Source organism: Leucopleurus acutus (assembly GCF_964270905.1).
Source record: "Leucopleurus acutus genome assembly, chromosome: 11".
NCBI classification, from domain to species: Eukaryota; Metazoa; Chordata; class Mammalia; order Artiodactyla; family Delphinidae; genus Leucopleurus; species Leucopleurus acutus.
This window is the reverse complement of record NC_139152.1, coordinates 61,289,033-61,312,060: the sequence shown is the minus strand read 5'-3', so window position 1 is coordinate 61,312,060 and position 23,028 is coordinate 61,289,033. Positions and strand designations below refer to the sequence as shown.

The following is a 23,028-nucleotide window of genomic DNA, read 5'->3' as shown; positions in this document are numbered from 1 at the left end:
GTTGTGGTTTGTGCATATTCTTTTTTGTTAAAGCTCAGTGGGGTTTTTTTTCAGTGTTTATTATTTTATTTTTTTTGCCTTTTTTGTATTACATTTTTGTCCTATGATAGTGGTAAATCTCACCCCTTCACCTCCTCTTCCACCTTTTCCTCTTCCTCTTCCTCTTCCTCTTTTTTCCTGTCCTCCTTCTCCTCCTCCCCCTCCCCCTCCCCCTCCTCCTTCCCCTCCTCCTCCCCCTCCTCCTCCTCCCCCTCCTCCTCCCCCTCCTCCTCCTCCCCCTCCTCCTCCTCCTCCCCCTCCTCCTCCTCCCCCTCCTCCTCCTCCTCCTCCTCCTCCTCCCCTTCCTCCTCCTCCTCCTCCTCCTCCTCCTCCTCCTCCTCCTCTTCCTCTTTCTCTACGTTTTCCTCCTCCTTTGCTGGCCCAGTTACCTCAGGGATAAAAACTATCTCTTCTTCCAATAATATATTTGGAAAATAAGACTGTATTATCAAAACAATTGCGGCACTTAGTGAAAAACACAGCATTCTGAGAAATAAAATAAGCATGCACAGTGGATCACACACAATTGGCCGGGGTACTTCCCATCTTGGATACCAAAATCGGTAATCTGTAAATAAAGAAGTAATTGAAAGCTGGATTTCACATAAAGTAGTAAAATCGTTCAAGAAATAAAGGACAAAAATACATACATATGGCTTGGTCACGACCTGCATTACCTAGAGAGAAAAAGAAAGTTCATAAAGTTACATAGAATTTCTTCTTTTTCTAGAATATATGTTTCTCAACAATAATAATATCATTCTCCTAGTTTTCAGGCACCATGCTCTCATCTTTGATGTCTCCCCTTCAACCAGTAGCCAATTGTAAAGTACAACATATTTTCTTTTAGTAAAAGTCCTCCTGGTCTACCAGAGAGAGCACAGAAGTACAGGAGGAAGAGGTGTGGATTCTAGTACTAATTCTGTCTCTAAATCCTGACAACTTATATAAGCCACTCCACTCCTGCCTTTCAAAGATTGTTCCATCTTCGACATTCTAGAATTCTACATCTCTCTTTTTAAAAAATTGAAGTATAGTTAATTTGCAATGTCCTGTTAGAACATCTCTTATTTTTATCTCTCTTCTCCCCACTTCCCCCCAAGATCATTCAAAATTAATTTTCTGAATCTACTCACTTTATTCATTTAATTCTTATTTTCAGAAGCTTTCAGTTGCTCTTCATTTCCTAGATGGCAAGGTTGACTACAGAGCCTGCTATTCCTCGTTTTTGCTATCTAGCCCAATGCTATCATATTACTTTTCAGAAAATAAATTTCCCTTCCTCTGCTCACCTGGGCAGAGAAGGTCAAACAATCATTCCCAGATTCCACTAGAAAGGAGAGTGGGAGAATAAATGCAGTCTCACCCATAGAGAGCCCAATGTCAACCAGGGCTTTGTCTTGCAATGATGGTACACATAGAGGAAAATTTAGAAATCACTCCTCAGGCACCTTGGAGATAAACTGAATTTCTGGTGGATCTTTGACATTATTTTAAGTGTTACGCTATGTCAGGCTTCTCCTTCCCACCCCATGTGGATTCTATCCTCACTTTGCTTGGACTCTGACACCAAATAGTGAGCCACTCTCGCATGGACATCCCTTTACCCTGATCTTATACCCCAAGCCTGACCTCATGCGGGTACACTCACCTCATTCCATGAGAGCTCTAACTTCCCATACAAGGCCATACCATGTGGACACTGTTCTCACCCTACTTAGGCTCTTTCCCCATGCCTACCACATCATGTATGAATCCCTTGTCTTCTTGCTTAGGTTCTAACATGTCACATCTGGATGCCCTCTGTGTGGATGCCTACCTTTTTCTGACCTACCCAATGGCTTTAGGTCTGGATATTTTCAGGAAGAGAAAGAAAAGGCGAAGAGGAAGAGCAAGGTTTTGCATCTTGATTCAAATGAAGCAAGGGAAGAAATGTTACGGTGGAGTCACTCCAGCAGTGGCATTATAATGAAATTGTTCACTAGTTTCTTTAACATAAAAGCCTAATATGCCCCTTACTCACTGTCTGACTTTATCCCCTACCACATTCCTCTAAGCATCATATATTCCAGGTATAGTTATACTTTTGGATTATACGCTCTCATGTTTAGAAAAACTAAAAGAAAAATTTAATAAAACATATTTCTACTTTTATCTTTTGAATGTTTAGGGGAAAAATGAAAATAAAAGGCTATTAAATATTTGCTACTTTACTTCTTTCCTCTTTCTGAATGTTTTGGAATATCCTATCCTTTCGAGCAGCCACTCTCAAACAGGCTGCTATTTCAGGAATTAACTGAGAAGCTTTTTCAGGGCATAACTGTTAGTTCTCTTTCCTTCTTTCAGATTCTAGTATGTACTAAGGGGCAGGAATAATAGTAAGAGAGGGCAGAAGAGGTTGTGTAGTTTAAAAAAATCTAAAGATGATACTGTTTGATACCACCTTTGATAATATAACAATACCATCCTGAACAAAGGAACAATATTAACATGACAATGAAAGACTAGTGTTCACCACTTCTTTTTCTTGTCATCCAATGCATTATGGATTTTTTTTCATGTTTCAGTTATTTTCTTTATCTTACTGCATAGAAAATCTGTGCATCTGTCATAGATGCTACATCGAGAACACATTAATCCTCGTTGATAAGGACTTCTTGACAGAGATCCTCTACAAAAAAGCAGAAAACATTTTGTTAGAAAAAGTGTCAAATTTTATGTTATTTAAATAATATGGTTAACCAATTTTTAATTAATTTATAAGGGCGATTTAATTTAAAAAATGGACTTAAGGGAGTACTTAAAAGTACTTAAATTGCAGATGTAATCTTCCCCCTCTTTTTTCCCCCCAGAAATACTCTCTTCTGAAACTAATTCCCATTAATTTTAAAGTATTGTAATTTAAATATGAGGGAGTTTTAAAGCTTCTTTCATTTTATTTTGTATAAAAAATTTCCTTTAAAAATGGATGTTATAGAATGTTTTATAACTAATTGCTTCCTGATTGGCACATACATATAAAAAGCTATATATAAATGATATATTAGTTTTCTGAAACATTTGCAAAATCCTGAAATGCCTATTGGCACAAATACCCAGCTGCATGGATTATTTTGAGGTCTACATGAAAAACACATAAGTATATAAACAAGCAAATAAATGTAAATGGGATTTTACAAAGTTGTTTTAATCTATCGTACAGAGCACAGGGGAGAAGTTAAAAATTATTACATCAATTGCCCAGAGGTAAGTTAGGAAAAGAGGCCCAAAAATAGAGATGAATTGGGAAGCGTATTTTAAAATATCTGAATAAGAAAGATAGAGAAGATAGATAGGGAAAATACATTTTTGAGTGAGAAGAGGGTCATTAATTGTGGTTATTTAAACATGATTGCTTATTTACTCAGTTTATAGTTGCAAGCTATAAAAACAAACATTAGGCATTTAGGTCCCTGGTTAGGCCACTCTGGGCCATCTAGAAGAATGGCCAAATCTTAGAAATACATATTCAAAAATGTGAATATCAAATTTCTGAGTCGTATCTTATGAGAAGTTTTTGATGATACCCAATAAGGTATCTGATACCCTCAAATGGCAAGCTTTCAAGTACATCAAGGATATACAGATACCTATTGTTATTTGCAGATCATATATCGTTCTCTAATTTCACTGTTCCACAATCAAACCATTTCAAGAAGGAAATGAATTTTGTTTGGATCCCAGCCAGAATACTAGCCGTCAAGAAATCCAAGAATTGAACCAGTCACCTTTACCTAATACCGTAGTCTACTTTTACTGCCTTAATTCTTTGTCACTGAAACAGATGCCTCCAACTCAAAAGCAGAGCTTATACTGTTCTAAAATCCCTGGGGTGGGGGACCTCTGTTCTTGTACCTATGCAGAAAGCTACTCACTATACAGACTGCCTTTAAAACCTGGAGCAAGCAACCTAAATGTCCATCAACAGATGATTGTATAAAGAAGATGTGGCACATATATACAATGGAATATTACTCAGCCACAGAAAGGAACAAAATTGAGTTATTTGCAGTGAGGTGGATGGACCTAGAATCTGTCATACAGAATGAAGTAAGTCAGAAAGAGAAAAACAAATACCATATGTTAACGCATATATATGGAATTTTAAAATGCAGTACTGATGAACTTAGTGGCAGGGCAGGAATAAAGGCGCAGACGTAGAGAACAGACCTGAGGGCACAGGGGTGAAGGGGAAGCTGGGATGAAGTGAGAGAGTAGCATTGACGTATATACACTACCAAATGTAAAATGGATGGCTACTGGGAAGCTGCTGCATAGCATGGGGAGATCGGCTTGGTACTTTGGTACTTGGTACTTTGGTACTTGGTACTTGGTACTTTGGTACTTGGTACTTTGTGACAACCTAGAGGGATGGGATAGGGAGGGTGGGAGCGAGGCTCAAGAGGGAGGGGATATGAGGATATATGTATACATATAGCTGATTCACTTTGCTGTACAGCAGAAACTAACACAACATTGTAAAGCATTTATACTCCAATAAAGATGTGAGAAAAAAACCCTCAAAAACCTGGAGCATAGGCTAATCATCCCATGACCATAATGTCTGATAACCATGGCCTGGAATAACTCTGGAAAGGCAAATAAATATATAAATAAATACATGAATTAATTAATCAAAATAAATAAATTCACATTGTGCTAGAATACAACGGGCCCTCCTTTTCAAAGATATGAACATTATAAAACTGTTTATATTAGGTAGCCAGAAATGGCAAGCTAATACTCTCCCATGTTAATCTTCCTGTTGTTCTGAGTTTCTAAAAAGTTTAACCTAAAGCAACTTGAGTCTGAATCTACAGTACAAGTCCACAACTGCAATTGGAAATTATTGGGCTGGATTAGGAGAAAACAACAGATAAGTATCTACAACTAGCAAAGTCCTTTGAAATTTCATAGCTGCCCTGGTGGTGCCTGAAGAAATAGATGATATTCTCTGTCTTTAGGCATTTGCCTTTTCCGAGAAGCAGCCCAAGGGTTCGCTGAGACCAAGTCCTGACTCTGAACATAGTCCTCGGGAACTTTTCTTAGACTTGCATCTGGCCATATCTTCATTATATTGCCACCTATAGGATATGTGTCCAGGCCCTAGATAAGGACATGTCACCTGGGTAGCCCAATGGGTAAACTATTCCCATGCCCAACCCAAAGTCCATTAGAAAACCATTATTCAAATTTTATAATAGATCTACATTGTTCCAGAATGAGAACACAATTCTGGTGGTGATGGAAACTTTTATTGCCTGCCACTTTGTTCATGAAGGAGATAATCCAGCTCCATGGATTGACAATCTAGGAATTACAATTTGTAGATAGATTCTTCTCTTCAAAGTTCTCCATGTGCAGACTCATATAGTCTGTATATTGTCCATGGAACAATGGCCAGAGTACATCAAATAGATATTGATTTTTCCATATTATACAACCAGAATAACTAGGCCACCTACAGTAACTCTTTTCACTTTCACTACATCCATATGGCACTGAGAAATATCACAGTGCTGGCTTCTGGTTCATATCCAAACATCTATAGATTTCCCAAGTAGACTTAAAGAATCTATCCCAATAAGCTAGAGAAAAATACATGCAATAAGCAGCAAAGATTATCTTTTAGAGATTCTATCTCGCTCTTCTTCTGATTCATCTAATATATTTGTCTTTGCCCAAAACTCCATGACTACTTCTTGGACCTATTCAAGGTCAAGGAAGGTATGGATCCTGTTGTTTTCTGCCTCAAATTATCCCTGTACATGCAAAGCTACCTCACTTTATATCACTTTCTGTGAAAATCAGTTGGTCACATCTCCTCCCTTCACTTCCACATCTTGCACCTAAAGGACCAGGGAACACAGTTAAACACCTATAAAGCTCCTTGAGGCTGATATTACGTAGTTGTACCATCCTCTAATCCTCCCCAAGACACCATCTACCTTCTGATTATGCCTCCTTATTCACTTTGGTATCTGGCTCACCATTTTGCTTTTTAGTCAAAATTGTGCGATTGTCTACAAATTTGGGACCTAGAGGATTACAATATGCTAATGGATAATTCATCCAATAACTTGGTCTCTATGTTATTGGATGTCTTCACCATCATAAAACTTCCTAATGCTACATAACTGTCACTTTTGTAGCCACATTCGGCATCTTATTATCTCCTAAATCTGCTCTACTTCTGAACTCACAAATCACACATTCCACTCATTGACTGCAACCTCCTGTCCTTCCAGGTTGCTAACTCATTCACTCCCATCACACTTGTCCATTAATTTCACTGTTTCCACAGTGTACTTTCTCTCCTATTTTTCTCCCTATCCATCGTGTTGTCTTTTCTCAATCTAGCTTATGTCCATCACTTTGCATGTTCTCTACCTAAAACCTTGAAACTCGCTTGCACTATTTTCCTTTACATCCACCTGACAAAACCGCTGTGTTGGAAAAAGTGAAGGAATCTTACTGTCTGCATGTCCCATGCCTGCTTCAGGGCTGCTGGGTGCTGCTGGAGGAAAATCATTAAACTAGGTAGAGAATATCTCTATCATTCTCTCTATTCAGCTTCCGCTCTCATGTTCCATAATAACTATTTCGTATCTTCCCAGTCCTCAAACTTCCAGCTTCACTGTCTCTCCCTTTATTCTCAGGACATGATCTATTCTACTTCACAGAGAATCATAACAGCTATTAGACTGGAACTCGAGAAATTTTCTGTCACTAAATATGACAAATATACCTACCCTTTCCTTTCTAATACAACTGAAGAACTGCTCCTCATTCTTTCTAAGGCTAATCTCTCTCTTTTTTTTTAAGTTCAAAAGTCATATAATTAATTGTTTGCACTTTTTTGTTGTTGTTGTTGGTCCTACATTTTCTTTTAGCATCTTTATTGGAGTATAATGGCTTTACAATGTTGTATTAGTTTCTGCTGTATAACAAAGTGAATCAGCTCTACGTATACATATATCCCCATATCTCCTCCCTCTTATGTCTCCCTCCCACCTTCCCTATCCCACCACTCTAGGTGGTCACAAAGCACCGAGCTGATCTCCCTGTGCTATGCGGCTGCTTCCCACTAGCTATCTATTTTACATTTGGTAGTGTATATATGTCCATGCCACTCTCACTTCGTCCCAGCTTACCCTTCCCCCTCCCCACATCCTCAAGTCCATTCTCTCCATCTGAGTCTTTATTCCTGTCCTGCCCCTAGGTTCTTGAGAACCATTTTTTCTTTTTTTTTGGATTCCATATATATGTGTTAGCATATTGTATTTTTTTTCTCTTTCTGACTTACTCCACTCTGTATGACAGACTCTAGGTCCATCCACCTCACTACAAATAACTCAATTTCATTTCTTTTTATGGCTGAGTAATATTCCATTGTATATATGTGCCACATCTTCTTTATCTATTCATATGTCAATGGGCACTTAGGTTGCTTCCATGTCCTGGCTATTGTAAATAGAGCTGCAATGAATACTGTGGTACATGAGTCTTTTTGAGTTATGGTTTTCTCATGGTATATGCCCAGTAGTGGGATTGCTGGGTCGTATGGTAGTTCTATTTTTAGTTTTTTAAGGAACCTCCATACTGGTCTCCATAGTGGCTGTATCAATTTACATTCCCACCAACAGTGCAAGAGGGTTCCCTTTTCTCCACACCCTCTCCAGCATTTATTGTTTGTAGATTTTTTGATGATGGCCATTCTGACTGGTGTGAGGTGATACCTCACGGTAGTTTTGATTTGCATTTCTCTAATGATTAGTGATGTTGAGCATCCTTTCATGTATTTGTTGGCAATCTGTATATCTTCTTTGGAGAAATGTCTATTTAGGTCTTCTGCCCATTTTTGGATTGGGTTGTTTGTTTTTTTGATATTGAGCTGCATGAACCATTTGTATATTTTGGAGATTAATCCTTTGTCAGTTGCTTTGTTTGCAAATATTTTCTCCCATTCTGAGGGTTGTCTTTTCATCTTGTTTATGGTTTCCTTTTCTGTTCAAAAGATTTTAAATTTGATTAGGTTCCATTTGTTTACTTTTGCTTTTGTTTCCATTTCTCTAGGAGGTGGGTCAAAAAGGATCTTGCTGTGATTTATGTCATAGAGTGTTCTGCCTATGTTTTCCTCCAAGAGTTTTATAGTGTCTGGCCTTACATTTAGGTCTTTAATCCATTTTGAGTTTATTTTTGTGTATGGTGTTAGGGAATGTTCTAGTTTCATTCATTTACATGTAGCTGTCCAGTTTTCCCAGCACCACTTATAGAAGAGGCTGTCTTTTCTCCATTGTATATTTTTGCCTCCTTTATCAAAGAAAGGTGACCATATGTGCGTGGGTTTATCTCTGAGCTCTCTATCCTGTTCCATTGGGGGGACCTTCAAGATGGCAGAGGAGTAAGCCATAGAGCTCCCCTTCCTCCCCACAAATACATCAGAAATATATCTACATATGGAACAACTCCTACAGAACACCTGCTGAACGCTGGAAGAAGACCTCATACCTCCCAAAAGGCAAGAAACTCCCCACGTACCTGGGTAGGGCAAAAGAAAAAAAGAAAAAACAGACAAAATAGGGATGGGCCCTGCACCACTGGGAGGGAGCTGAGAAGGAGGAAAGGTTTCCACACACTAGGAAGACCCTTCACTGGAGGAGACGGTGGCGGGGTGGGGAGGGGGGGTAGGCAGCGGCGGAGCTTCGGAGCCACGGAGAAGAGCGCAGCAACAGAGGTGCAGAGGGCAAAGCGGTGAGATTCCCGCACAGAGGATCGGTTCCGACCAGCACCCACCAGCCTGAGCGGCTTGTCTGTTCACCCGCCGGGGCGGGCGGGCTGGGAGCTGAGGCTCGGACTTCGGAGGTCGGATCCCAGGGAGAGGACTGGGGTTGGCTGCGTGAACACAGCCTGAAGGGGTCTAGTGCGCCACAGCTAGCCGGGAGGGAGTCCGGGGAAAAGTCTGCACCTGCCGAAGAGGCAAGAGACCATTGTTTCCTGGTGCGCGAGGAGAGGGGATTAAGAGCACCGCCTAAACAAGCTCCAGAGACGGGCGCGAGGCGCGGTTATCAGCGCGGACCCCAGAGACGGGCATGAGACGCTAAGGCTGCTGCTGCTGCCGCCACCAAGAAGCCTGTGTGCAAGCACAGGTCCCTCTCCACACCTCCCCTCCCGGGAGCCTGTGCAGCCAGGACCCCATGATTCAGTGACCACTTCCCCGGAAGAACGCACGGCGCGCCTCAGGCTGGTGCAAAGTCACGTCGGCCTCTGCCGCCGCAGGCCCGCCCCGCACTCCGTGCCGCTCCCTCCCCCGGGCCTGAGTGAGCCGGAGCCCCCGAATCAGCTGCTCCTTTAACCCCGTCCTGTCTGAGCGAAGAACAGACGCCCTCAGGCGACCTAGACGCAGAGGCGGGGCCAAATCCAAAGCTGAGCCCCAGGAGCTGTGCGAACAAAGAGAAAGGGAAATCTCTCCCAGTAGCCTCAGGAGCAGCGGATTAAAGCTCCACAATCAACTTGATGTGCCCTGCATCTGTGGAATACATGAATAGAAAACGAATTATCCCAAATTGAGAAGGTGGACTTTGGGAGCAATGATATATATATATATCTATATTTTTTTTTCCTTTTTCTCTATTTGTGAGTGTGTATGTGTATGCTTCTTTGTGTGATTTTGTCTGTATAGCTTTGCTTTTACCATTTGTCCTATGGTTCTGTCTGCTTTTTTTTTTAAGTATAGTTTTTTTTAGCCCTAATCTCTTTTAAACCCTTCCTTTTTCTCTTTTAAAGCCTTCTGTTTTCTCAGGGACTTGTATCTTTACATATACCCTGCCTTTATACTTTATAAAGAATTACTTTTATTTTGTATTAGATTCTTCATGTCAATATTTAAATATGCTCACATCTTCCCCATTTTAAAAACAAAACAAAATAAAAACAACAACAGTTCTCAATTCATTCCAACCTGGCATCAGTTTCCTCTACTCCATAGAAGCAGTTTTCCTATGTTTATTAATGAACTTCTCTTTAGATCTGATATTTTTAAGTCCTGACTTTGCTTGACGTCTTGGAATTTGAAAGTTTGGACGAGTTTTTCCTTTTAAAAATATTCTTTCCCCACACCTTCCCTGATACCATACTCTTCTGCTTTTTCTTCTACCTGTCTGGCCACTCTTCTTAGGTCTCCCACTTATCTTCCACTAACTGCCCTTAAATGTTGGCATGACATTCCACAGGTCCTATTCTCTTCTCATTCCATACTCTCTTGCTAAGCAATCTCATCTATTCCCATGATTTAAATTACCCTATGTTTCCTGGCACTCCAAATGTTTCTTCTATGTCATTCCTCACTCATGAGCTTCTGACCTAAATAACAACCTGCTTACTAAACATCTCAAAGTGAGTATTTCGCAGCCAGCTCCAATTCATTATGTACAAAGTGGAACTCATTATCTTCCCTCCCAAAATGTTCAGTGTTCCCCTTTGCAGTTAATGCCAATACCATTCATGCCTGATCATAAATTTGAAAATCTTCCTTGACTACTTCCTCTCTCTGATTACTTAATACAATGACCTGCAAATCTTGTTATTTATACCTTCTGGAAATGTCTTAAATATGTCTCCAATATCAATCCAGACATCCCTTGTTGATGTAAAAGATAAACAAAAGTAATACATATATATTATTTATAAGTATATGACAGAAAGGAGGAAGCAGAAAAGGGCACCTTTAAAGGGGAAAAAATGTCTCCATCTTCCACTTTCCATCTGTCTCTCCAGAGATAACATCTGTTAACAACTTCTTATGATTCCTTCCAGAAGAAAGTTTTTCATAAAAATTCTCAGTACTTACATGCTTGTGATAGAGACTGCTAGCTGTCAATCTAAATATCTCTTGAAATACTGAAATAACAGTATTTTAGCTTGGCACATTAATGGCTAGTCTCAGTACATTTCCCAACCTCTCCTGCAACTTAGATGTGGCCATGAGATTAATTTTATATCCAATGGAATGGCAGTAGCAGTGATGTGCACCACTCCCCACCTGGTACTCATGCTGCCAGCATGTTTCTTTTCCCTTACTATGAGCTTGAGCTAGCTTATGTCTGTGGCCTGGATTTGATCATGTGGACAAGGACACTGCCCCAGGGGATGGTGAAGAAACAAAATAGGAGAAACCTGGGTCTTTGAATGACTAATGGAGCACAGTACCCACCAAACTGAAATTTCCCACTTTTATCTTGAATCACTACATTTTTTGGTAATAGTAACTGTTATAACAAAAAGACCTGTTCTTACTTATTATTGTTTTTTATCTTACTTTTTCACCTAACGAGTGAGACCTTTCCATACTGGTACATAGAAAAGTACACCAGTTTTTTCAATGGTTACACAATAATGTGCAGTAAATTAATTGCTTAGTCCCCTATTACTGGAGTCGTTGGTTTTTTAAATTTCAGTTTCACGCTATTAAAACATGCTCCAATGTGTATCCTTGTATGTATATCTTGGCCAACTTTCATGAAGATATTACTAAGATAAAATCCTGATAAGGAGATTACAAGATCAAATGGTAAGTATAATTTTAAATTTTGTTACACTGCCGAACCCAGAAAGACTGTATCAATTTATTGCCCTATTGCAAACGCAGAGTATCAATTAAGCTTTTCTATATTCTCAAATGGATGAGTGGAAAGTGAACATTTATTTTTGTTTTTACCTGAATTGCTTCAATTATGAGTGAGACTGAATACATTTTCATATGATTCATGACCATTTTCTTTTCTTTTTGGTAAATGACTTCTTCATATCTTCTGCACGTTATTCTCTTGGGTTGTTTCTCTTTTTCTTTTTGATTTGTATGAATTCTTTGTAAATTAAGGGGACTGTCTCTGCCATATATTCCACACATACATTTTCCAGTATATCAATTTTTCTTTGGCTATTATCTATAGTATTTCTTTAGTCATTAATTAGTTTGAAATTTTTATAAAATTAGGTACATATTTTTTGGATTTTAATGTTCTGCTCGGTCAGGGTTTTCGTCAATACCTCTCCATTTTGGCTAGGCCCAAACTGCAGCTTTGTCTTCTCAGCACTGTGCAGCTTCTGAAATCTCTGTGCAGGTCTTCAGCCTGCAAGTAACTGTTCCTATCTAATCCTTCCAGAATCTCGCTTTGAGGAGTGCAGCTTAGGAGCTGCCCAAGGACTTACAGAGAAATTGTACACAGATGTTTGGGGGTCCTTCTCTGCAGCCCCCTCCTCTTTGGGAGCCTGTCCTAAATCCTAGACTACTTAACATCAATCAACACTGATATCTCCTTTGCCCAGAAAATACACAATCTTTGCTTGCTTTGGCTATGGTTTGTACAATAGGATGCTCACAGAGAGAAAACCAAGGCACATATAGGGTTCCCACTGTACTCTTTTCTATTTGCAAGGATCATAGCACTGTACTGGTTGTTTTCTAATGCCTAAAAACAGTTATTTTATATGTTTTGCCCAGTCTTTATAGTTACTTTAAGCAGGAGGCTAATTCTTATACCAGCTTACATAATGTCCAGAATCAAAGTGGATCAAATTAATTTAAAAGTTAAAAAAAAATAAAGAATCATTAGAAGAAAATGTGAGATAACAATATTTGGGGAAGGCTTGTCTAAGTATGATACAAACCTCAAAACCCATGAAAAAAGTACTGATACATTTTTTTCTACAATGAAACAAAATAATTCTATTGGCAAAAATAAATTGCATTATAAATAAAGTCAAAAGTTAAACATAAAACTAGAAAATATTTGTAAATTATATTACATAAAAGAGCTAATTTTCTTGTACATAAGACACTCCTCCAAGTTAAAAAACAAAAAAAGTCCAACAACTTAAGAGAAAAACAGTAAATGTATAGGAACCCTCAGGTCCCAGTAAATGAAATCCACATATTCTAAAATATAAAAAAATATACTTAAACTCATGAAAAATAGGAGATGAAAATTAAACATATACATAACTCATAGTAGTAAATAGAAAAATATTTGAAAATATATTTTCTTAGCAAGGGAGTTTAAATATAGCCCCTCTTATATGCCGACATAAAAAAAAGTTGTAATAGAAAAAATGGCGTGACTATGATGAATAGATATTTAGTAATATATATGCAAATTAAAAGTACACATTCTCTTTGGCCTAGGGTTTCCATGACTATACGTTTATATTATAGCTACTAACTCATGTCAGAATTACATGTCTAACTGAATAATTACTGCTTGAAATAAAATTAATAAAATAGCCTAAACGTCCATCAGAAGGAGAGGATTATTCAAATTAATTTTTGTACATCCACTAAAAAAAAAAAAAACTGTGAAATTCTTAAAAAGAATCTGGAAACTCTTCACGTACTCAAATGGAAAGACTTCCAGTCCATATCAAGTAAAAAAGTTAAAGAACATCACAAGAAATGTAGTGCGCTCCTGTTTGAATTATGGAAATGCACACATTTGTGCACCCAGACACACATACACAAAGATAGATATACTTTTCTGTATGCACAGAATATATCTTTTAGGATAAAATTTTGGAGAGAGTAACTGAAAGCAAGGATGGGAACATTATTTTCTCCTTGGATAGATTTTTCCATCATGAATATGTATCAAGTACTAAACATGATTTATTAAATGACCTAAAATTACAATACATAGAAAGCAATGAGAAAGAGACTATGTCATACGAGATCCTAAGGTCTAGTAAAAATTGTAATCAAAGGAAAATATATAACTGTAAATATCTTCACTATTAAGTAGGATTAAAGATAAATGAATGTAGTATATTTTGATAAAAACAGCAACATATAACAGCCTCTCTCCCTAAAAAGTACTTGGAAGATTAAATATCTCAAAACAAAGGAATGAGAAAGGATAAATAACCCCTTAAATCTTTTCTTTCGAAAGATCAATAAAATAGATTAAACCCTCATGAGCAAGAAAGAAAAATATTTACTATTAAGAATTTCTCTAATTTCCTCTTCTTATACTTCTCTCCTCCTGTTTTTTTTCCAGATAGAACTTTCTTTTTCAATTCTTCCCCCATCTCTTATATGTTCTAATATATTCTATCACTCTCTATTTATGATGGCTTTCTTTAGCTTATAAAAATACATTAGAAACCAAAGTCATAAAACAAAAACTTTCACTCAACTCTACACACCTATACACCTTCCTTTTCTTCATTGCCAAATATCTATATAGAATATTCTAAATTGGCATTACTATTTTTCAAACTGCAAGTTATGAGCTATTACTAGGTCATGAAATCAAATTTAGTGCTTCACAGTTCACATCCAATATTTTAAAATATGAGACAGACTAGAAAGCTGTACTTAACTGTGAATAATATACTATTTCATATATTGATAACATGTTCTTATTTTATCATTCATAGTAAGGATACACATTGTTCTGTAAATCTTTTCTTTCAGTTATGTACTGTGCCTCATAATTCTAAGATGTACATCTTTTCTTATTTTAGCACCTCTGAAATTGAGATGCATCTTAACATTGATGGCATCTTAAAATCACAGTTGACCAGGCAGTGAACATGATATGGTTGTCACTGCACATTGTGAACTTGTCATAGCTTTTCATACTGTCATACTTGAAATGGGTTATATGTATTGTTTGCATTTTACGTATTTAAATTGCTATTCAAAATGTCTAAAATGATCACAATACTATATCATTGAATCATAAATTATTATGCATGCAGAAAAGCATGGAAAGAGAGCCACCTCATATATAATAGAGACTGATGAGAAAATAAGTCTAAATGTTATTTTAAAAATCTACCAGTACAGTTCTAGTTTCCCTCTTACCTTACTAGTCTCTTTCTATACTCCTTTGCTAGCTCCTTTGCCTGAAGTTGAAATATTGTAGTGATGTAGGGTTTAGTCCTTAGTCTCTTCTGTCCCGTTTTCCATACCTATTTTCTCACAAGGTGATTTCTTTCAGGACTGTGACTCATTTCTGCCTCAGGACCTTTATATCTGCAGTTCCCACTACTTAAAAACCCATCCTAGACCTTCATCTGACTAGCTCCCTCATTTGATTCATTCACATTTCTCACATTTATTACTCCACCAAATGTATGTGAACCAATACACTTGATCTTCTCTCAAGCTCTGCTCCTCCACAAGTCTTCCTTATCTGTCTAATGGCACCAATGTTCATCCAGTTGCTGAGACTAAAGGCATAGGTGTCATTCTTGATTATTCTATTCCATTCACCCCTAAAGTTAAATCTGTCAGCAGGTGTTGTTAAGCTCCATCTTCAAATTATATCCCGAATCTGACCTTTCCTCACTATTTCCATGTTCTGTAGGCAGAATCCATGTCATGGTACAGTATGGGTTTTGGCAGTGTAGAGGAGCTTTCCTCCATGCAGTGATTCTGGGGCACTGGCTCATTTCATCTTGTGGCTCTGCCACTCTCTAGGACATCTTAATCCTCCACCAGATCCTCTGTATCCAACCAGTAGATGAGGGAAGACCAAGAGTGTGAAGGATCATGTAGGAAGTTTTCAAAGGCCAGGCCTGGAAGTGGCCTAAATTCCACTGGCCAAAGCTTAGCCACATGGCCCAACCGAACTTCTAGGGAGGCTGGGAAACATATTCTAGCTGTCTGTTCATGACGTAAAGAAAATGGCACCACCTGCCAGATTGCATTTCCTTATTTATTTATTTATTTTTTTTGTGGCTTGCAGGCTCTAGAGCGCAGGCTCAGTAGTTGTGGTGCACGGGCTTAGTTGCTCCGCGGTCCTTAATTTTTAAATAAAGAAAATGTTCTTTACTAAATACCTTTGGACACTATAATTTACTTCTTTTAAAGGTCCAGCTTTAGATTCAAGTCATTTTCTTCAATCTCAGAACTCTTACCTCCCCCACTGGCCTCGTTTCCCTTCTAATACACCTCTATGCATCAAACTTAACTACTTCTGAATCTGTATCCTGGCTAACTGCTTCTATGATTTCATACCTGCTTTTACAACAGATCTTTTCTATTTAAAATACAGATGTTGTACGTATTTGGTTAACGTTGTGTTTTTTTTTTTTTTAATTTCTTTCCCAACAGTCTATAAGTGTTTTCAGGATGAATACCATGTAAAAAATGTGGAATTCTATTGCTTAGTTATTGTTTAAATGTACCTACTATAAACATATTTAAATAAGTAAAAGATCCTGCAGAAACCTGCAGATGCAACGTGTCTAAAAATAAACAAATCCTTTTTTCTTTCACCCTACATCTTTTCCTAACTCAGTTAATAAAATTATTTATCATTTAATCTTAAATTCTAATGCTCATCTTTGATTGTACCCCCTTCAATACCGAAATTCAAGGCTAATCTAATTAATACTGTTTTATTTTACTTTGTCTTATTTTTCTTAGAAATGTATGTTTTTTATTTTATTTTATTTTATTATTATTATTATTTTTGACTGTACCACGTAGCTTGTGGGATCTTAGTTCCTTGACCAGATTGAACCCATGCCCTCGGCAGTGAAGGCACGGAGTCCAACCACTAGACTGCAAGGGAATTCCCAGGAATGTATAAGTTTTTATCTTTGAAATTGAAAAATAACCACTAGAAAATGACATATGTAAATATTGTTGCAGTTCACTTTTCCTGATACATTATAAGCTATCTTAACCTTTATATAGGTATCTATACAGATTCTTTTCTTTTGCTTATTCTTTTCTTTTCTTTGATTATTATTTCTGTTCCATTTATTCTCTGTTCTTTAGGAGCAATAATTTATAGATTTATCACCCTAGAGGGTTCCTTTCTTTTTCCATATATATTTTTACTTCTATTGTACATCTTCGTGTTCTGAAATTTTTCAAGATTGTGGTTGACTCATATTTTCCCTATTGCCAAATCTGTTTTATTCTTCCATTCTGTACTAGCTTGCTGTAGCTACTTTAACAATGCCACAAACTTGGTGGTTTATAAAAACAGAAATTTATTTTCTCAGTTCTGGAGGCCTGAACTCCAAAATCAAGGTGTTGGCAGGACTATGCTCCCTCCAAAGGCTCAGAGAGGGAATTCCTTGACTCTTCCAGCTTCTGGTGGCTCCAGAAGTTCCTTGGTTTGTGAATATATCACTTCAACCTCTCCCTCCACAGTCACATTGCCTCCTTCTCTTCTGTGTGTCTAGTGCTGAAATCTCCTCCCTCTCTCTTATGAGGACACAAGTAATTACATTTAGGTCCCACCTGAATAATCTAAAATAAGCGCTTCCTCTGAAGATCCTTATCTTAAACGTGTCTTTTGCCATATAAGGCAATATTTACTCTTGACATGTAACTTAATATTCACAGGTTCTGTGAATTAGGAACTAGATACATCCTTTGGTGGGGGCCACCATTCAGTCCATTACACATTCTACTTTTCAATTTGGTTTTCTTTTTTTTTTTTTTGCTGTGTTGGGTCTTTGTTGCTGCGCGTGGGCTTTCTCTAGTTGCTGTGGCGAGCGGGGGCTACTCTTTGCTGCGGTGCATGAGCTTCTCATTGCAGTGGCTTCTCATTGCAGAGCATGGGCTCTAGGCACACAGGCTTCAGTAGTTGCAGCACGTGGGCCCTGGAGCACGCAGGCTTCAGTAGTTGTGGCGCACGGGCTTAGTTGCTCTGTGGCTTGTGGGATCTTCCCAGACCAGGGCTCCAACCCATGTTCCCTGCATTGGCAGGTGGATTCTTAATCACTGCACCACCAGGGAAGTCCCCAATCTGGCTTTCTTATTTTCATTTCTATGAAGTATTTTATAAGACTGTGATGAATTAATTTTTCTACAATGATTCTTAAGAAAGATACCTATGACTGCCTATTTTGAGTACATATCAAATAACTTGGACTGAGTTGACTCAGTCAACTCATAATTGAGTTGACTCACATAATATATGTGCCAACCTAGATCCTTCACAAATGGACTTTCCAAAGTTTGTATCAAGGAAATAATGGTTGATAGAAATTTCAAGACAAAGTAGCCTATGGGACAGGTGAGTGGAAAGAAGAGTAATCCTAACGACTAGTAGGTTCATCTTATCACTATAGTCATGGGATACCCCTGCAGTCACTACTGCTATTAAGGTCACCAAATACCTTCATCTTATCAAACGGAAATGTTATCTTTCCTTCCTCATTTTTTTTTTTTTTCATTCTTTCAGGAGCATCTCATACAGTTAACCACTTTGGGCATCATGACTCACGTTCTTCACTTGATTTCCAAGTACCCTTACCAGCATTGTTTGGGTTTCCTTCTTATCTTGTTAGCCTCTTCACTCTCCTTTGTTATCTCTTTTGCCTGAAGTTGAAATACTGTAGTGATCTAGGACTTAATCCTTGAATTAAGTCTCCATACTCACTCTTTCATAAGGGGGTCTTGTTCAGGACTGTGATTCATTTCTACGTCAGGGCCTTTATAGTAGCAGTTTCCTTTACTTCAAAACCTATCCCAGACCCTCATACAGCTAGTTCCTTCTCATGATTCATTTACATTTTCCACATTTACATTTCTACCTAATGTGTCCAAACATAAAACACATCTTCTGATGTTCTTCCTTGTCTTAGTTAATGGTATCATCATTTATCCAGTTGTTCAGACTAAAAGCATGGGTATCGCCATAGTTTATTCTATACCTCTTATCCCTAAAGTTAAATCCATCAACTGGTATTTTTAGCTCTACCTTCATAATATATCCAGAAACTGACCTTTTTTCACAATTTCCATGGTATAGTAAGCAGAATTCTAAAATGGAGCACAAGCTCCCCTACCCCTGCTATACATGCCTTGCATAATTCTGAGGAAAGTGAATGTAATGGAATTTACTTCCATGATTAAATTATGTTATTTGGCACAGCTGACCATCAAATAGGGAAATTATCCAGGAAAATATCCTGACCCAATCACTTGGGCACTTTAAAAGCGGAGAGTTTTCTCTGGCTGGTCACAGAAGAGAAGTCAGAGATTTGGATCGTGGGAAGGACCTGATGTGCCTTTGTGGACGTAAGGATGGTGGGAGCCATGCATCAAGGAATGTGGGCAACCTCTAGAAGACGAGAGCAACCACTGGCTTAGAACCAGCAAGAAAATGGGGACCCAAGTCCTATAACCACAAGGCATTGAATTCTGCTAACAACCTGAAGGAGCTTAAAAGCAGATTCTTCCCCAGAGCCTCCAGATAAGAACTCAGTCAACACCTTGATTTTGGCCTTTGAGACCCTGAGCAGAGAATCCAGCTATACTGTGCCTGGACTTATAACTTACAGAACTGTTTAATAATAAATGGCTACTGTTTTAAGTCCCTAAGTTTGTGGTTTATTATGCAGCAATAGAAAACAAATCCACATGCTAAAATCCTAATCCAAGATACCAGTCTATAGCCTGCACTACAGAAACAATCTCCTAATTGTGCTTGTTTCTCTTTGTACCCTTGTTTTCCTATACTCCATTACTGACACAACAGCAAGAGCAATCTTTTATTGCTAAGTTTTCTTTTCAAAACATAGATGAGGGACTTCCCTGGTGGCGCAGTAGTTAATAATCCTCCTGCCAGTGCAGGGGACGTGGGTTCGATCCCTTGTCCGGGAAGATCCCACATGCCGTGGAGCAACTAAGCCCGTGCGCCACAACTACTGAGCCTGTGCTCTGGAGCCCGTGAGCCACAACTACTGAGCCCGAGCGCCACAACTACTGAAGCCCACGTGCCTAGAGCTCATGCTCCACAACAAGAGAAGCCACTGCAATGAGAAGCTTGTGCACCACAACGAAGAGTAGCCCCTGCTCGCCGCAACTAGAGAAAGCCCACGTGCAGCAACACAGACTCAATGCAGCCAAAAATAAATAAATAAATAAAATTTTTTTAAAAAACAAAGAACAGGGAGAAAAAAAAACATAGATGAGATCATGCCACTTACTTGCTTATTACTTTCCAATGACTTTGCTATTATGTAGAATAAACCCCCAAATCCTTAACCTGGCCTATGGTATTCTATTTGATTTAGTTGTCACCTAACTCTCTACCTCGTCTCCTACCTTTAACCACAGTTATTCATTTTTCAAACATGCTAAACTTATTCCAAGCTCAGAGATTTTACATGTGCTCTCACTTCTACCTGAAATATTCTTTAGCCGTCTCCTCATCTTTTGGCTTTCGGTTTAAATGCCACCTCCTTTTGCAGCTATCCTATCCATATTCTATACTAGTTACTCCCTATTTGCTTACTGTGCTTTGTTTCTATGGCATATTTTATTATTTAATTAAATATCATTTATTTCTATGTTCACTTATTTATTGTTTGTCTCTCTTCCAAGACTACAAACTAAGTATGGTCAGTCTTTATTGGTTTGTCAGTAGACAGATCAGAGCCTTGTATGTAATTGCTGAGCATGTAAAATGAAGACTAGTACCCCAGAGGAACCTCTTCCTTCCCCACCACCCATGCCCAGTGGTCTGTTTGAATTTTCAATACCAATCAGTAGTTAACTTTCAAAAGTTTCTCCATGTAATAGATATCACCCCAGTACTTCCAGTCTGTAGGACTGAAAGAGGCCAAAAAAGTTTTGCAATTACTCTACATCCAAACTTGTTTTGCATGCCTATGTTCAAAGTCAGCAAAGCTTCCATTTAAGAAGAGGTTTCTGAATCTAATTCAACTTACATCATAGTTCTGTTGTTTTCCCTATCTAGGGGAATACAATCATTAATTAGTAATCAATGTTTTTTTTTCTTTCTCTTTTTGGTTTAGCCCCAGAAGCATTTTATTTTTAAGAAATTCCTTCTCAATCCTAGCATGTAGTCAATTTTTCTTGGCATGTTGATTAGGATATTTTCTTACTTCAGTTAGACGTTTTAACAGTATTACTTATAGTATCATATCGACCTGTAAGAAAACTTGAGATTTTCCAACAAAGCTCTCCAGAGATGGAGGCTATTTTGGAAGGTAGTTTTTTCCCATCATTGGAAAGTTTTTAGGTACAGGTAAGTAACCACATGATAAGTAAGTGTTAAGAATTCAAGTTTCATATGCATAGCATAACTAGAAGACTTGTGAAGTACTTTTGCACCTCTGAGTTATTATGATTCCTTATATGTATGAGACTAGCCCCAATTAATAATACACTCTCCAGAGGATAGTCAACTAAAAGTGTCCTTCATGTTATAAAACTGATGTACTCTTGAAACAATTCTTACAACATACATTTCAACACACTTAACCTTATTTTCTTTTGACTTTTTAAAAATAAATATGGAGATAAACAATTTTGGAAAATAATTTAAATCCTATGTTAATAAGGCTAGGTACTATGAAATAATACTAAAGTTAAAATTCTCTCAGGAAGTAATATTTGGCTAGTCTATACATAAAATCAGTATGCCTAAATTGACTTATTTTATTATTAAATTTAAAATATTTCAATATAAAGTCTTTAATTGCTATCTCATACTTAATTCTTTTATAGCTTGCAAAGACATTTAGAAGAATATGTTGAAAGTTAGGAAAACTTAACCTTGAAAAATCCCCAATTTATTTTTATATTATTTAAAAAATTTAAAGGAACTTACCCTGGTGCATAGTTGCATATGAAAAGTGCTGCATGTTTAATATGTCCAATTCTTGAACATGGAGTAACAGCACAACCAACTTTGTAAGACTTGTCCCAAACAAGCTAAAATAAAATTTTCAAAGAAAACATAAAATTTAATTCTAAACATTTACTCTGCCATAGTATAAACAATAGTATATTCAATACACATAGGACCTTTAACAAAGCAATTCAAGGAATATGAACAATTCTTCATTTGGATGCAGGTAGAGAATTATCATGGATTTAGGGAAGCATTTCCAAAACTGTATTTAGAGAAACACTTTAATAGGTTCTACCAATACTGTATTCTTAGGATAAAGAGTCTGAGAAAAACTGATCCAGAATAATGTATTAGAGCGAAAGGAAGACACCTGCTGAATCAATTTTCGACCTCTTGTTGACTCTGAGAGTTCTAGGTTATTGGCAAAGAGGAAGAGGGAAATGTGAAGACACAAAGTTTTGGAAGAATGGAAGTTGTGAATAAAAAGGAAAAAAAGAGGGGACAGTAAGATTATAGAAGGGAAGGAAAAGAAATACAAGAGTAGAAAGTAATTGAATGTTATCAGCATTTTTCTTTTCTTTTATTGAGGAAATTCCATTACAAAATAAAATGAAGTCTGGACCTTTCATTTAAAAAATGAGTAAAAGAGCTGGTTCCTATAAAATAATTTCTTGCAAAATAGGTCTTGGAGTGAAAATATGAGAATAATTAAAGATATTCCAGAAATTCCTGAATGGCTTTAATATTCCTAATACTTACAAGTGAATGACAACAAAAAATTGTTTTGTTAACCTCTGTGGGAGAGGGAGAAACAATTTGTTTTCCTTTTCTCTATAGCTGAAGTCTTAGTGATTCCAAAAGAAATAGAGTGATGCATTAAAAGAATAGAGAATAGAATGTCTGTAACAGTTGAAGTTAAACAGGTCAAATGCAGGAAATGAAAATGTCTAGGAAACTAGACTTAAGGAGGAAAAAATACAGAGGAGTAGGTCAGGGAGTAGACTTTTACTCAGAGTATTGAAGTCATATTAAGGAGTCTAGCTTTGACATGAGTAAGACAGTAGAGAACCACTCTAACTTTCTAGGAGAAAAAATTGATTAAACATTTTTGGAAACATAAATCATTTGATGGAACAGGAAGACATGAGTTCAACATGAAAAAATTCCAAGATTTTAAGTTCTACATTAGAGTCTATTGACTGAAAAATAATCTTTTAAATGAGCTTGGAAGTTAATTCAATAGTTTCTTGATACCCGATACAAATATTTATTGAAGACCTAAATAATGTCATGTTGCTGTGCTGAGAATACATGGATAAGA

At 37.5% G+C, this 23,028-nt stretch overlaps 1 protein-coding gene across 1 annotated transcript in view; it reads right to left on the bottom strand.

Moving 5' to 3' along the window:
* Window positions 1-236: 236 nt before the first annotated feature.
* GLIPR1L2 (GLIPR1 like 2) overlaps window positions 237-23,028 on the bottom strand; it is a gene marked incomplete at both ends in the record, with an annotated part of 31,143 nt that continues 8,351 nt past the window's right edge. The window contains 4 exons of the mRNA XM_082850454.1: window positions 237-607; window positions 690-716; window positions 2,625-2,710; window positions 21,684-21,787. Coding sequence (XP_082706580.1) covers window positions 237-607; window positions 690-716; window positions 2,625-2,710; window positions 21,684-21,787 — 588 coding nt within the window. The remainder of the gene's footprint in view (window positions 608-689; window positions 717-2,624; window positions 2,711-21,683; window positions 21,788-23,028) is intronic.